General features: G+C 31.4%; 1 protein-coding gene across 1 annotated transcript in view; it reads left to right on the forward strand.

Moving 5' to 3' along the window:
- LOC110037810 (adrenodoxin-like protein 2, mitochondrial) overlaps window positions 1-11,800 on the forward strand; it is a 25,183-nt gene extending 13,383 nt beyond the window's left edge. Inside the window, exons 3-8 of the mRNA XM_020742531.1 lie at window positions 7,233-7,297; window positions 9,401-9,471; window positions 10,192-10,298; window positions 10,721-10,770; window positions 11,064-11,146; window positions 11,462-11,800. Of these exons, the coding sequence (XP_020598190.1) occupies window positions 7,233-7,297; window positions 9,401-9,471; window positions 10,192-10,298; window positions 10,721-10,770; window positions 11,064-11,146; window positions 11,462-11,576 (491 nt within the window). The 3' untranslated portion in view covers window positions 11,577-11,800. The remainder of the gene's footprint in view (window positions 1-7,232; window positions 7,298-9,400; window positions 9,472-10,191; window positions 10,299-10,720; window positions 10,771-11,063; window positions 11,147-11,461) is intronic.
- Window positions 11,801-18,174: the final 6,374 nt, after the last annotated feature.

Raw genomic sequence — 18,174 nt, forward strand, 5'->3', positions numbered from 1 at the left:
TATATATATATATATAGATTTTCTTTAAGAATTGCCATAGGCTATTATACGAGCCCCCAACCACCTTCATGTGCCAAAAAATTCGAGGACCACCCTCACTACCGGCAAACTGGCCAGAGGAGGGTTCGAACCTGTGACCTGAGGGGACTTACAACCTTCAAAGAGGTTGCTCTACTAACTGACCACGGCTGGCGGCACTAGTGATATATATATTTCAGTTTTCTGCTCATCTTCTATTGACTCTTATTATTATTTGTTAACTTAATCACTAATTATTTCTGTATAATCAGCCTCTCATGATTTGATATTTGCAAGACTGCACTTAGCTGTTACGATTTCTACCCTTTTTTTAATCCATTCATGCCATATTGCATAATAAGCAAATGTGAATTAAAAATGTCCACAAAATTAAGGAAGTTCTATATTAGAAAATGTTGAAAATTATGTCCATCAATTACTTTCGTAAAATAACAAAGACATATTCCCCTTCATTTTGTCGACTCATGCCTATTAAAGACAGGATATTGGTGGGCCACCATTGTGCTGAAAATTGGGATTTTAGCACTTGGTAAATTGCCAAGGCTGCAAGTATGCTGCCAGCGTGGGAGCTCACTTGGATCAATAATCTCACTATTTCGACACCCTAGGATGACACCTATGGCCAGCTTTTTGTGCAGATTTAGTAGACATCTATATTCGTATTTTCTAGAGATTCTATCGTCCACTGTTAGTAATTTTTAAGTGAAATTGCTGTCATATTGTTTCTTTACTTTTACTGTTTTTAAATTCATGATTTTACACATTATAAAATCCTATAAATAAAGCCATGTTCTTGGAGAATAAATCATTAATGACTACACTTTTCTTTCTTTAAGTTTTCTAATCTTCTTTTTTATATGGTATAAGAGATAGGATTTGTCTAAGCAATGGGGATTTGTCTAAGCAATGGATGACAACTGCAAAGGACCCTAACTAGGTCTAGCTAAAGGGTAGAAGATCGGTTCTTTCTTAACCTTACCAGGTTATACCATCGTTCTAGGAGTTTCTATGAAGTAATCAATGCTTTAGTTTTCTTAGAAATGAAATGGGAGAACTTTTTCTTATGATCCTGCTCTATTTAGATGGCGATTCAGGAAACGGGAAAGATTGGACTCTTAAATGGAACCATTTGTAAACATGAAATTGTGTATCCTTCTTTCCATCGTGGGTACCAATAATGCCCTAATAATATCATCGTTTACCAATTCTTTCGAAGAACACATTGGATTATTCTACTTGGTATACATCACCTTATTATTATTTGGGATATAGTCAAATTATGTTAGATCGAGAATACTTCGCTCAAATATGTGAAATTTAAGATTGAGCTCATGACCTCAAGAAATGCAGCATTGGTGTCACATTATATTTCGGCTGTAATAAAAATTTGGCAAGAGCTAAATATTTTCAAGCCAAATAAGTAGTGTGGAGTGTGTAGGTAAATACATCAAAATTAGTTAAGAAAACAAGGGCTTATAAATTTCTTGCGTATCTCATTAGAGATTTAGATAATGTATGTGGAAAAATTCTAAGCATTCGTCCACTTCTGATAATTGAACAAGCATTTGTCCAGGTCCAAAGGGATAAAAGCAGTTGTAGAAAAATGCTTGATGATTCCAGAACACTTATAATTGAAGAAACCACTCTATCAGCTGGAGCGAAATCCAGGACATGACCAAATTGTGGAAATGGCAAGTAATTTTTAGTGATGTTTTTAAACAGAAAATCTCTAAAGAGAAACTTTTTTTGAAAATTTAAGGGCAAACCAACAAGCCAAAACAATCTTGAAAATCATCACAAAGACGCTCACACTTATCAAATTAAAAGTGAGGGTCTAAAGATGAAATGCAGTGAAAATTTTGGTAATATTTCTTTGAACAAAGAGCGCTTGGAACTTCTATACAATTTACCCACTCCTAAACAAGTAAAAAATTCTTTTCATTTAGCGTGGGTACTTTTTCTTTTACTCTTGACTCGTCAAAGGAAGGCCAAAAATCCTAAATCTTTGAATCATGAGCATTAAATCATGTGACAAGTTTTGCTTACTATTCAGAAACCTCAAAATCAAATTTATTAGTGTTATTTGCCTATTCTTTGTCTATTTTTTGTCTTACATTTCTAGTCTTTCTTGCAACCTCTAGTCTTTTAGCAAATTATCTATAGATTGCAACTATAAACTTACATTCTTGTCAAAATATTATGAATTTCAGTACTATAAATCAGAGAAGAGAACTTATAGTGTTAGCGAGATCAAAGATTTGTTCTTCTTTGATGAAATTTTAATGAGACTAATCATGCCACTTCTATCAATAGAGACCTTTTCATTCTTGAAAAAGCTGATCAAATTATGCTATGGCATTATAGGTTAGGTCATCTTAGTTTTTCATAAAAATTTATTTCTTTGATTATTCAATAATGAAGTTTTTTTTTTAATGTGAAATATTTCAAATTGTCAAACATCAAGGAACTACTTTTAAACCTAAATTATATATAACTATCAAACCTTTTATGCAAGTGCGTAGTGATATCAAGGATCATTCAAATCTCAAAATCTTAACTCCAAATAATGGATCCATATTTGGATCCATATTTTTATCATCAATGATCACGCTCATGTGTGTTGGCTTTATTGTTAAGGGATAAACCGAATGTTGAGCACAATTTTGACTGTTCCACGATCTAGTTAAAACCTAGTGCTTCATTGAAATTCAAATTCTTTACTTTGTTGGAGGTTTATAGTATTTTCTTTATATCCTTGTAAGTTACCAGAATCATAATGTTATTATCCATCAAAGTATTTGCCCTAAAACTCTTTCACAAAATTTTTTTTTGCTAAATTATATCTATTGGAGGTGGCTAATTTTTTATGTTTAATGGTAATACTCTTAAATATTATTGGAGTGATGTTATTCTCACTAAATACTATCTTATAAATTGGTTGTTTACAAACTGCAGTTCAAATTTCCTATTGATGTGCTTTCAAAATGCTTGTTGAACAAGTATCATTCCTAATCTTCCATTTAAAGAATTTGGACGACTGCATTGTTCACAATCATATTAAACGTCGACCATTGGATGATCCGATTAGGAGAATAGAGGTTTTAAATTCGACTTGTGTTAAGAAAGGCAGAGGTAGACCTAGGAAGACTTGGGCTTATTGTATTAATAATGATCTTAATTTACTAGAACTAAATGAAAATCTGACACTAAATAGGACGCAATGGAGAAAAAGGATTCATGTAGCCGACCCCACGTAGTGAGATTAAGGCTTTGTTGTTGTTGTTGTTGTTGTTGCATTGTTCACAATCATGCATCTAATAGAAATAAATTTGATTCTAATGCCTTAAATGTATATTTATCATAAATGAAGCAATTCAAGAGGTATAAATGTTATTACCTAAATACTTATATTAATTTGTATCGCTTGAGCATAAACTTTTCTATTTCATTATGGGGGGAAGATAGAAGAGTAAGGAAATTTTTATAATATTTTCTCTGAAATTATACAGCCCAATAATTCCACCAGCCATCATAGATTAGGCAACATGGAGGTTTTTGGCAATCCTTTTCAATCGACCTCACAACATTTTATTGAACTACATATGTACTTCCAAAGGAAAATTCTATAAAACAGTGAAACAATTCTACCACTCAAAGCTTGACTTTAATCTTATTTTAACTCGTTAAATTCTTAAGCTCTTCTTTCTTGTGATGGTACTTAATATTCTTTAGCAAGTATGATGGGATATTACCATTTGTTCTTTTTATGACAAAAAGGAAAACTTCATCTTCGAAATTGCAAGGATTGAAATTTGTTGGGCGATAGAAGAGGCTCTTAATAATATAGAATGTAGAGAGGCCATTAAAGAGGAGTTGAATGCTATTAAAATAAATGAAACATGAGAAGTTATTGAATGACCATAGCATGTCATTCTCATGGTAAGTAGATGTGAGCTTCATTGCCAAATATAAATCAAATGGATCCATTAAAAGATAAAAATATGGCTGATTGCAAAAGGGTTTACCCAAACTTATGGATCAACCATTTTGAAAGATTTGCTATTGTGATAAAATTCAACATCATTTGGATCCTTTCAGTGCAATCAACCCTAACTAGCCACTTCACCAACCAAATTTAAATAATGCATTTTTGAATGGCGATATAAATGAGGAACTTTTCATGGATCATCCATTCATCCTCTAAAACTTAGTGACTTTGGGGAGATATACTTGATCTTCAAATTGGAGAAATGTTTTTATGAGCTTAAACAATTACCTCGAGCCTGGTTAAAACAGTTCATAAAGCTGAGTTAATATTAGTTTAAATATGCTCACTTTGATCACACAAATTTCTTCAATCATAAGGATGGCAAGCGTACTCGTATTATGTATTTTTATGATTTTTTTTGTCATAACTTGACCCAAGAGTTTGGAATTATCAAGACTGGAAGAAACGGTCGGACGATAAAATTCAAATTTCAATTATGATTGTTTGCTAATAATGATCCAATAAATTAAAATGCCACTAACGAATTAAAAATTCAATTTAACTTAAAAGAAAATAATTATTTATGAAATTACTTTTTTTAGTTAGATTGCGTCTTCTATAGATATTTTATCATTTACTACTCATTTTTTATTTGCAAGTATTTTTCTCTAAAAAAATATTAGTTTAAAACAATATAAATTTGAATAATACTCATATCCTGAAAATTATAGCAACCTGTATCGTTTCTTCACCTCTCCTACGTAATGACACTAACCAGATAGCATCGGCTAGGTTGATCCGATGTTAGATGGTTCTAATAATTTTTTTTTATATGGGCCATTATAATCTTCTCGTTGTCCTTGAAATTTTCATATCATAGTTGTTTACGCTTGTTTAACAATAATCAATGTTTGCATATCATAGTTGGTTTTTTTTGTTTTGGCAAGAATCAATGTTGGATTAGAATACAAGTGGAAGAAGAGAAATAATGTATTGAAGATGCGGGCAAACGATAAAACAATATTCACGTTAGCAATTGTTGTATATTAGAATTGATTTAATTTTATTCAGTAGCGACTCTCCTGCTATAAAGATTAATTATTTTTGTTATCTAGTGATATTATTTGTAATTTAAAATCGTAGTCCGACCATTTGCTTTTGCCGTAGTAATTCCAAGCCCAAGGCCAAATTAGGACATCATTGTAACATTTAATTATGAATTAGACATAAATATTTTGAAGAAAAAGATGGCATGAGAGTTTGAAATCAATGAATTTGAATATTTCAAGTACTTGTTAAAAAAAATCTATAGGAATAAATTGAGGTTAATAATCTCTCAAAGAAGGTTCGTTCTAGATCTTATTAAGGATATCAACCTTGTTGGAAGCACCAGTTGACAGTCCAACTGCATCAATTTTATAGTTGATAAAGGAAGATATCGGTGGCTGGTGGGAATACTGACTTATTTGGCTCAATCTAAAGGTGACTTAGTTATTGCTATTAGTTTGGTTAGTCGGTTCTTGCGTGCTTTTTTGTGAATGTTGTTATCTGAATTCTCAAATATCTAAAAGAAGTACGCCAGAAGGGTTTTTTTTATTTTTTATTTTTTATTATTTTTATTTTTATTTTTTTTTTTTTTGAAGAAAGGAGAATCCATAATTATAGAAGTCTATATTGATGCAGATTGGGCTGGGTCTATAGTTGATAGAAAACTCACTTTTAGAAATTGCACATATGTGAGGGAGTGGGTAATCTTGTAACGTAGCAAGGCATGAATAAAATTTGGCAGCAAGGACTAATGCAGAAGCATAACTTGGATCATTAGCCAGTGAAATTGGTGAATTAATCATTCTTAAACTAGTTTTTGAAGAACATAAGATCACTATTATGATTCTTCAGTTGTTATGCTGTTCAATAAAGCGGCTACAATATATAATCATGTCTATGATGATTGGATTAAATTTATAGTGGTAGATCAACACTTCATTGAAGAGAAAATTTAACATAATAAGAAGTAATTGATAAGCTTGGAACGTTGAATAATTCACAATCATTAGCTTCTGGAAATAAGAAGCATTACTTTTCCTACTATGGACTAGTGGCAATTGAATGCAGGGTGCTGGCGTGCCAACCTAATGCTGAAATCTTGGGATTCCTGAGAATGATAAATTCATAAGGTTGGCAAATATGGTGATGTAGCAATGTGGGTTCTCTCATATTGTTAGTAATTAAAATCCATTTCTAGATGGTGTACTATAACTTATTGTTGGAGCAAATTTATTCAACATCTATAATATTGTTTCTTAGAGTTACCATAATCTATTTTTAGTAATTTTTCAAGTGCAATTGCTGCCATATTTTTTCTTTTCTTTAATAGTTTATTACTTGATGATTTTAACCCTATAAATATAGCCATGTTCTGACTGAGTAAAGCATATTGTATTCCACCATTTTTTCTTCTTATTTCTCATCCACTTCTTTCTCATAGAAAACATCATGATGATTAAAATACCATAGTAAAATTCTTCCTGTACAGGTGAAAGTTTTTGTTCTACGTCAATTGTTGTAACTTGTTTCCTATTTTTGTTTAATCAATTCTGGCATTTTGCTTAATAAGAAAATGTAGATGTGACTAAATAATAATAAATTGGATGAAGTTACTCATGATTTTTTATGGAAAGTGCCTACATTAGAGAACATGATAATGATTGAAATTTCAGCTAAATATTTTTCTCACTTGTCTAAATTCCGGTAATTGATTCATACTTTTCCACTCCATCGTTACATTTTTACTTCGAATATTCTTGGTTTCCATTTTGGTTCAACTTTCTATTGAACGGAGGTCATCCTCTTGAGATGAAACTAACATGCTCATTGTACAAAGTTTCTGAGTCGTTGCATGCTCTTTTATGATGCCTGGTTTGTCTCTTGGCTGTTTTTTACTTTGTTCGCAGCGGCTTATAGTTGTAACCGATCATTTTTAGGTAGTGATGGACATTCTTAATTAGTATGCCTGGCTATCAAGTATATCAAAAATGGCAAGTTATTGTTTGCCTATGAGGTGCCCCGTTCTGCAATCTGAAATTAATTTGAGCTTTGTGTAGTGTTTTTTTTTTATATTTTATTGCACTTATGATATACTGCCTTTGTTTTTCTACGCAGTTTGTTGCATAAATAAAATTTATTAAACTGATCTTTTATGTAGTAAGTCGATGCTCAGCAAGCAGAAGCTATTTTGGTGCAGCATTTACTCCTCGTATGCATCACATGGTTAGTTACATTAGGAATCCCTCTTATGATTGTATAGTGCCATTTTTTTACTTTAATATCTTTTGGCTCGGCTTGTTGATTATATATGTTATGCTTTTCAAATGTGTCATTTGAATATGATACCTGTAATACCTTTGTGTCATAACTTGTCGTAGAACTTTTTCCATCCTTTTTGGACACAACTTTGATGAAACAAATTGAATGAAAGCCTTCTGCTAGTTGCGTGCATAACATGCATGAAAAGTTATGAACTTGAACTGTAGAGGGTGGGTTTGGAGCGTTGATTAAGTTAGCTTAGTAGTCATGGGTTCGTCTTACAAAAGCAGCCTCTCACATGCTGCAAATATTGTTTGAGATTGCAGCATTGCCTTTCAGCTTTAAACCTGAAGATGTTTCTTCAAAAGCTGCAGTTGAATCATGGTAAAGAATCATTGGGATGTCCTACATACCTTCATTTGATGTAACTATAAGCTTGAAATATTTTTAGAATGGATCAATAATTCAAATTAGTTTTTTTGAAGAGTAGCGTTTGTTTGATTATAAAATGTTAAAAATTTTAAAAATGAATTTAGTTGAACTAGAACTTACTGTTGTAGTATTACCATAAAAAAACAGTTGACATAATGCATCATGCCCAAGCTTACTAGGAGATTATGAAATGCTCAATTTGTTGGAGTTAAATTTTCCTGAATAGCAAATTGATATGGAAGCTAGTCATCTGTACCATTCTTGTTAATGATACAGTTTCAAGTGAAGTTTATATTTCCATACCAGTATTTCTTTTAATTGATTTGCTGTTAACCTCCCATTGTCTCAACTGCTGCTGCTTGCTACAACCCGACACTATTTTGCCTTTCTATTTGTGATGCTTGCTCATAATTCACACTATTTGCCACATAGCCCTTTCTGCTAGGATTCATGTTGCCTCTTTGCCATTTCTCTATTTTGGAGTATTTGTCAAGCCTTGAGCAGTTCAAGAAGTGAAATTTACGGAAGAGTTTATACCACTATAACTCTCGAAACTAACCTTTTTTAGTAGATTTCTATAGAATTATGTAGTTTCTTATTTTGAATCATTTGAAGCTACCTTATGTCAAATTCAGAATAATCTACATGGGTACCACACCATTCTTATGTATTTACACATCTAATATATTAAGTTTGGTATTTACTCATATAATACTATGGTGTCATAATCACGTCAAAACATATGCATGAAAAGATGTATTTAACTAAAAAAAAGATAATGTTAGGGGTATTTTTGATGATCTGAGTGTCTGACAAGTGAATATTAAAGTTTGTGTTAGATATGTAAATGCATAAGAATTGTGTGATGCATATATATAAATGCTCATAAAATTTTATGGCCGTTGAATATTAAAATTAAATTCTATTTTTTAATTCATTCATGTTTGTTCTTGTTAGATGTGTTTTCTTGAGTGTTTTACATGTGTGAACTATAATAATAGGAGGAGAACCCTTTTACCAACTTGAGTCATCTTCCCTTCAGAGTGATTTCTATTTTTATTCTTGTTTTTAAAATTGTGTATTCACTCGTAGGTTTTGTTTATGGATTGAAAATTTACTGAGCAAGAAATGTGCCGAGTTTTATTTTCGAAGTGTAAACTTGTATGATGCTAAAATTTTGTATTACCTATTTTCCTTGTAAAATGTTAAATATTATCACTTGTTAAATTGTCTTTCGGAACGAATAAATCATGTTCATTGTCTTTACTTTTAAAGCAATAATTTTTTGGTAAGATTATAAACTAGTAACCTGCAAATTTTGAATTTTTTTTTTTTTTTCATCTTGCATTTCATCCTCAATTGCTTTTGCCCCACACGTGTTCCTACTATCCTTTGAATCATTTCTCATTTATATTTTAGATAGAAATTTACATTTTGTCGTACCAAAATTTATATCAGATGATGATCAAATGAAAACTTTTATTAGGCCAAAAACACTCGAGTTGGCTTGTAAAGTAAATTGTAAAAGAAAATTCTAAATTTTTTTTTATTTTTTTCAGTCAATTTTTATTAATTACCGACAGAGCTTGTGTTATGCTGTTCTAGTGCTCTAATATATTTATATATTTTTTATAGGCTCAGACAAATCATTCTTTCTCTACTACAGCCACCAATGAGGATTTTGAAGGACAAGGAAATAAAGAAAAGTGAGTGATTAAATCTATTAAAAATTTGTATATTGTAAAAGATGAGCTCAGACTGAGTTTTAATTTTATTCATGCTCAAGCATGGATCTTCAGCATTTTCAATCTTCTACGGTACTTATTTGTGCTTGAAGTCCAAATTTTCTGATGTTCTTCACTCAAAACTATGGCATCTTAGTTTTATTTGTGATTCGTTTATCCATCCTCCTATTTATTATGTTTGTTCAACATGTGGTTGGATGATTAAGATGTTGACAAGTTCTGAAACGTATTTTTTAGGCCTTAAAACATGTTTGCTATCTTCATACTATATTTCGCTTCAAATGATTGATATAAACTAAGTTAATATCTTAATAATCTTCTTTTTTTACCTGCCGATAGGTGACATTCCCTTTCTTGTTTGGTTTTTTTTTTGGTTTTTTCGCTTTAACTATTTTGTTTTCACCATTCCTCCCCACAACCCACCCCCATCCCCGCTTTTTCGGAAAGCGTCCTAACTTGGTAAACAATACAAACTGCACTGTTTGACCTGACATCAGCCATTCAAATTCTTTGATGCTTGAGGAAATTATAGTCTTTTCCAATTTCCTTTGCTAACCTTTAAATATCAGTACTTTTTTAATTGTGACAATTAATAAATCTTTTTTTTCCACATTTTAAGCATCTTGTTTATTGACTTTTTCCTTTTATATATATTTTTTATTTCTCTTCTATATTATGCAGGATATCTGTAACATTTGTTGATAAAGATGGTGAGGAAAAGACCATGAGTGTTCCTGTTGGGATGTCAATGTTGGAAGCAGCTCATGAAAATGACATAGAGCTGGAAGGTCGAGTATTATGATATCCTTCAGAAAAAATCATAGCAGAATTTTTTTCTTTGGAGAATGGATAATCATCAAGTTCTTTTCACTAATGTTGATAATAAATAAATAGATTTGGGTAGGATACCTGAGCAAAACTTTGACAAGGATGAGTCTTATAGTTTTTGGAGTTATTTTGAGCTTACTCTAATATTAATTGTCTATGCGATGCACGATTCTCAAAGCGAACCCCTCCATTCTAATTAATTTTGTATTAAGATACTCCTATAGACAATTCTCTCTCAAGAAAAAGCTAGACTTGAGAAGGTTCCATCAAATTTCAGCAATTTTTTTCACTATCAGTCAATGAACATCCGCATCTTCTTTCTATTTTTTATTCATAGTAATTATACATTTCTAATTTCTGTGAAATTTTTATTTGATTTCAGGAGCATGCGAGGGATCATTAGCGTGTTCTACCTGCCATGTGATTGTGATGGTAGAACTCCCTTATTATTTTTTTTGAAGATTTACATACATACCACTCAATTCCCATGTATTTACATATCTAACACCTGCTGCTATGCTTGAAAAAGGTGTCTCACTTAAAATCATGGTATTTTTAATGTGATATGAAAGATTTGGTTGTTTTAAATATTAAAAAGCAAAGTTTAGGTGTTAGATATGTAAATACATAGGAATTGGCTGGTAGATATGTAAATGCCTTTTTTTTATTTTTTTTTCTATGTTCCTTATTTCTTTAGGAAGTGAATGTATATGTTTTGGTGTTAGGATGTCAACTACTATAACAAATTGGAGGATCCGACTGATGAAGAAAACGACATGTTAGACCTTGCATTTGGGCTAACGGAAACGTACTTATCATCTTCCTTTGCTATTATTAAATTTTTGGAAATTTACATACATACCACACAATTTTAATGCTTTTACCTATCTAGGACCTAAACTTTCATATTTACATATATACCACGTTGGAGTAATAAACTTATGCATGAAACTATGTTTTTCACTTTAAAAAAAAATGCCATTTTTTATGTAATGCACGTAAATATAAAAGTTTAGGTGTTGGATATTTAAATACACACAAATTGCATGGTTTGTTTGTAAATACCCCTTAAATTTTGGTTATCTTTTAAAACTCTAGAAAGAATTTTGAAATGTCTTCCCAGGTCACGTCTTGGTTGCCAGGTGATTGCCAAACCGGAGCTCGACGGAATTCGCTTGGCCATACCGGCTGCGACACGAAATTTCGCGGTCGATGGATATGTGCCAAAACCACATTGACTTGATATTCAGATGAGGGTTAAAGATACAGCATATTGGCGTCAGTTTTGTAGCTTCAGACCATACAAAATAGGCATGATTCAGATAAATAAGGGTTGGTAGGTTGTCAGCTATTATTTATTCATTTGAATTTTGTTCTGAGCTCTCTAGTGTTGTTTTTACTAATTTTGGCTATTAAAATATGCTGGAAAAATTATTATATTTACATTTTAGTTTTTGATGTTTACATCTATTCGTTCCAATAAGAAATCATGATTTATGTATGCCACATTTGGTCATTTATGTGTACAACAACAACAACAAAGCCTTAATCTCACTACGTGGGGTCAGCTACATGGAAAAATTATTCCATACGGACAATGCATGCAGAGATGAATGCGCTGTCCGATTTCGACCGTCGATCACAACAAAACTGTATTTTGGTGGGCTCATTTAAAAAAAAAAACAAAAAAACGGTGATCGACGGCCGAGATCGGACAACGTATGCATCTCTGCATGCGCTGTCCATATGGAATAATTTCTCCGGCTACATGAATCATTTTTCTCCATCGCGTCCTATTTAGTGTCATATTTTCATTTAGTTCTAATAAATTAAAATCATTTTTTATACAATAAGCTCAAGTCTTTTTAGGTCTACCTCTACCTTAACACAAGTCGAATCTAAAACATCTACTCTCTTCATCGAATCATCAGATGGTCAGTTATGTGTTTTTGTTGTTATTATTTTTTTTAATCCTTTTACTTTTTATGAAGGCAGTTATTTGGATTGTTCCCCATGTTGCATGTAGAGGAAGATGAGGTTAGTTGTATGTATACTGAGTTGAAAGGATGTCAAGGTCAACTACGTATATAACACTCAAAATCTTACTATTTATAAATGTAGCACCTTTTTTCATCCATTTTTAATAATAGCCCAGTTTCCTGGCACATGTTTTTTATTTTTATCAAATTCATCATGGCACCCCAGAATGCATTGTTTTGGTGTAGAGATTATCACGGCCGTCGCTCGGATGCCCAGCTTGTCCGTCGCCCTCCGGTCGTAATAATTTTTCGTTTTGGTGGTTCAAAAAAAAAATTTGACATGGGCGCTAGTTTTATGGATAATAAAATTTTTTGTTGTTGACGTAGTTATCCCTTAAATTTATTTATGGTTTTATTAGGTTTGAGTTGATTTTAGAGTATGATCTTTATTTTTTAAATTTTGGTTATTTTTGCATTTAGCAGTGCTGTAATTAGACTCTAAATAAGTCCTGCTAATGAATTTGTGGTGATATTAAAGATAAAATTTGTCGTGTAACACGTCTATTATGAGTTAGACATTACAAAAAAATCATATGCATTTAGTTTATATATTTTATTGTATCAATTTTATGATTATCTTAAAAACAACAGATAACGTTAATTTAAGACAAGGATATGAAATAAATAAATAATCACGTTGAAAAAGATTATTATGTATTTTAGTAGGCTTTTAATGAGATATTTATTTAACAAGTATCAGTTTAAAAAAACAAAATGAAAATTGGAATAGCAAAAAGCACAAAAAATTTGTAAGATAGTATTCAAATTCACTAATTTGAATATTAAATTTTTATAATTAATCCAAATAAATAAATTTATGATTTTTCATTGAATTATATTAAAAAGATAACTCCCGTCTAAGCGTGTAAACGAGTTGAGCTTGAGCGAGCATAAGCTCGACATGTATTTGGTTCATTAAAAAATATTAATGTTCGTGTTTGACAAGTTTATATATTGTGTGCAAAAAAATATTTTTGTTCGGCTCATTTGCTTGGTGAACACGAGTTTTGTTTGCAACCAACGAGCTGTTTTGTCATCCCTAGTCATTAGGGGTGTAAACGAGCCAAACACGAGCGAGCCCAGGCTCAGCTCATGTTCGGCTCGTATATTTCGAGCTCAAAAAGTGTGTTCGTGTTCGGCTCGTTTGCTTAGCGAATCGAACGCGAGCGAATCGAACACGAGCCGTTCATGAACAAATAATCGTTTTGACAACCCTAATTATGTGGCAATAAGATGTTAAAGATTGAGGCAAGATTTAAAACATCATTTGAATATAATATTTTTTATTCTATTTTCTCAATTAATACTTTTAATTGATTATAAATCATTGTAGCCTTGTAGTCAATTAAATTTTTTTAAAAATAGTATTCAACAAAGATTGAACAGAAACGAACAAATATTTGTTCATGTTGTTCGTGTTCGGCTAATTAACTTAGTAAACGAGCCGAACACAAGCTTCTTAATGTGCCTAACACGAGCTGTTCACGAACAACGAGCCGTTGTGGCAGCCCTATTGGTCGAGATTTAAATTTTATTATTTATTTGAAATATCCATTCAAATAGAATTTAATATATTTTATTTTATTTTTTTAATTAATAATTTTAACTTATTATAAATATTTGCAACCTTGTAATCAATTAAATTATTTAAAAGTAGTGCTCATATGTGTATAATTTAATTATTTCGAGTCAAAACGAGCCAAACTCGAACAAACAAATTTTTATTTGTGTTTATATATAGAGCGCAAAAAAATTATTTATGTTCAACTCATTTGCTTAGCGAACGAATTGAACAAGAGCTATTTTGATAGCCCTACTCCAGCCATAATATTGTTATAATTAGTTTTCAATTTAAATTTCTTAATTCTTTTTTACATTCATCTTATAACACATCCCTAGTCAAGGCATAATACCCCTTAACATAAAACTAAGCAAGCTAAATTTGATGAATCTTATATCTTGATATGATATTTATTTGCATAACACAAAACTCTTATGTATTTACATATCTAACTCTTAAACTTTCATATTTACTTGTAAAGTACTCAAATCATTTATATCACATCAAAAAATAATTTTTTTCTTAGAAAGTGAATGTATTCACTTTTAGATTTATAATACCTAAGTGTTACAAACATAAATATGAAAGTTTAACTGTTGGATATGTAAATATATAAGAATTGTGTGGTGTTTATGTTAGCTTCTCTAAACATCGAATAATAAAGTATAAATTTAATGCATTTATTTTATTTAACAACTATAAGGGCGCATTTACAAGAATAGCGCAGAATTTTTAGTATTTACATATCTCTCACCTGAACACTAGTATTGACATGCATAGCACTCAAATTTTTAAAAAGCATGTCATAAATGACACTTCTACCATTTTTTAAAAGAGAAATATACATTTTTATGCGTAATGTTAAAGCACCAAAATGTTATGTATATAAATATGGAATTTTAGGTGTGAGATATGTAAATACATGTAAATTGTGTCCTACATATGTCAATTTCCCTTAAAATTAATAGGGACCCACTTGAGATAAAAATCCTAAGTGGCACCATTCTCTCTTTTTTCTCCTTGGCGAATACAAAGTAGGATATGTTTATATACAAATTCTGTAACTTGGGTGTTTATTAAAATTAAAGGGCTATAGTCGATTCATATGAAGTCAGTAGTACTTTGACTGACTCTGGCTGTCGTCGCCTTCAATCACTGCTGCCTCTGTCTAACTATAGTCTACGTGGCTCACAACTTGTGTAGCTCCAGACTCTGGCCCCTGCGGCCTACAGACGTTATCGCAACTCACCACAACGACCTACTTGACCAACTCCGACCCAATAACCAACGGATATCATCAATGCTCACCACTATGGCCTACGTGATCGACTACGACCTATGATTTAAAGCATTTGCAATTGTCTACTCCGACCCCCACGACCAACGAACGTCGTCACATTTCACCACTACGATCTACTTAATTAATTACGACCTACGTGATTCATAGCTCATGCAACTTTCGACTCCGGACAACACGACTTATAGATAGGCGTCATCACAGCTCACCACTATGGTCTTCATGACCAAACTACAACTAACATTGTTCGTAGCTTGTCAGCTCCCGACTCCAGAGCGGCAACCAACGGATGTCCGCAGCCTATAGACGTCATCACAACTCACTACTACGGCCTACGTGACCAATTACGATCTATGTGGTTCACAGCTCGTGTAACTCCCAACTCCAACCCTCGCAACCTACGAATGTTGTTGCAGCTCGTCATTAAGGCCCGCGTAACCAACTATTACTTACGTGTCGCGCAACTCATGCAGCTCCCCACTCCCGCCTCCCGCCTCTTCGACTTATAAACTTTATTGCCACTACAACTTACATAACCAACTACGACCTATTTGTCTTGAAAATCATGTAGCTTCCTACACCTTCTGTGATCAAGCGATGCTCTAGAGGCAATGATCTGTTGCTCACATAGCCAACTACTATCATGAGTTTCAACTGCAACCCATACAACAAGCTGACGCCACAACCACCATCTACAACATTCACGATAAACTACTGACTCCATAGCAATCAACTGCAACCCTTGAAGCCTATTATGACTGAGAACTACATTTAGCAATACTATACTAAGGCTAATATCGATGAACCACTATTATATATTTACAATGATCATCTTTATAACTAAATCTCTCCTAATTTAGGTGTAGAGGGGACCATGCACTCAAAATTATAGCGTAAGTCCTTTTAGGTGGGCTAGGACCTGTTGTTTTTCCTCCTTTCTCAGGTTTTCCACATAAAACATCAAGATGTCTCCTCCTACTTACGTCTCTCTTTAAGTATTTGAGTTTGTGTTGGGGATTCGTTCAACGCTAAAACACTAAATTTATTGCTCTACTATCGCGGACCTTCCGATGAACATCAATAATAATATTTATAGTAATTTTAAAAAAATTTTGGAGGGAATGAAGATTTTAAAACTTAAATTCTCGTTATGTCTCAATCTTTTATTTCGACATCTTGCTCCTTGTATTCCGATTCAGTCGATACTTATAATTTGTTCTAAGATCATACCCAGGATTATTTTATTAGGCTTATTTGCTGTAGGTGACATATCTTTATAGATACAGAATTAGAATGATTATTTTAATAAAAAATAAATACTATTTTTCACATGCATTAATTAGGGTAAATCTTGTCATTAATTAGGGTAAATCTTGTCCAAATTAGATTCAAGAATAAATCTATTTTTTTTGTGTGGGTAAACTTTTTATATAAATATATTAATTTAAAATTAAAACAAATCCTTAATCTAAAAGTAAATCAAATTTAAAAAAAAATTAGAAAAATAAATAAATAAACATATTAAAAATTCAATTTTTCAAATTTCAATCGCAGTTGTTAAGCAGAAATTTCTTTTTTTTTTCTTAAGTATTTTGTTTAGAACATTTAAGAGAATTTATATGCATGCCACACAATTTTTATTTATTTATATATCTTATATCTAAATTTTCATAGTTATAGCTAGGGGTGTAAACGAACCGAACACTAACGAACAAAGCTTGTGTTCGTGTTCGGTTCGTTTGAAATTTAGTTTGTTTGAAATAAGCTCGTGTTTGAAATTGTTCGTGAAGTCACTGTTCGTGTTCGTTTCTTAACTAATGAGCCGAACACGAGCTATTCGCGAACGACGAGCCAGTTTGACATCCCTAATATTAATATATATAAATAATATATTATATTAATTATATAACTCATGTTATATAAATATATAATATATATATTAGTATATTACTAATATACTATATTAATATATTATTATTATTAATTTATTATATATTATAATTTATAAAATTTAATTTTTTAAAATATCATAAATTTTTTATATATAATTATTTTAAATTTTTTTATATTTCAAACAATAACGATTCGAACACGAACGAACACATCACTGTTCGTGCTTGGTTCGTTCTTGGTTCCGAACGAAAAAAATTTGTTCACGTTCGTCTGGTTTACTTATCGAACAAATCGAACACGAACTCATTAACGAATCGAACACGAATTGTTCACGAACAACGAGCTTTTTTGACAAGCCTAGTTATAGCCCAATGTTCAGATCTTCAACATTACATCAAAAAATAACATTATTATTAAATCATAAATGTAAATGTAAAAGTCAGTATTAAATATGTAAATATGTAAAATATGCGATTTGTATGTAAATTTTCCAAACATTTATTACTCTGCCGTATTTTTGAATGATACAAATCGATGCTACTGTTGCTATATGATAGGTCGCATTAACCTTATGTATTTACAACATTTAATACATATATTTACTTACACAACCTCCAGTGTTAAAATCAATCAAATTATATGAAGAAAGTGTATTTATTTAAGAATATTAGAATAAATGATACTTTTAATGTGATTAAGATTTAGGTGTGAGCTAATAAATATACAAAAAAAAAAAAGTGATATTTAGTTATTAAAATAAAGCATTTAAAATCTGCCCTTTTATTTCATGGAAAACCATACAATATTTTAAAGGGGCAATTACATACATGGCACCCATTTCCTATGTATTTGCATATCTAACATCTAATTTTTAGTGTTTATATTTATACCAATCAACCATTTCAAATTACCTCAATAATATCATCATTTTAACTCTTGAAAAGTGAAATATATTTGAATAGATTGAGTTTAGCTTAAAATCGAATCGTGACTCATATTTGATTTCAAGCCAGCTTGCATCGAAAGTGAATTGGGCTCTTAACAAC

Source organism: Phalaenopsis equestris, unplaced genomic scaffold (genome assembly GCF_001263595.1).
Source record: "Phalaenopsis equestris unplaced genomic scaffold, ASM126359v1 Scaffold225361, whole genome shotgun sequence".
In the NCBI taxonomy this organism is placed as follows: Eukaryota; Viridiplantae; Streptophyta; class Magnoliopsida; order Asparagales; family Orchidaceae; genus Phalaenopsis; species Phalaenopsis equestris.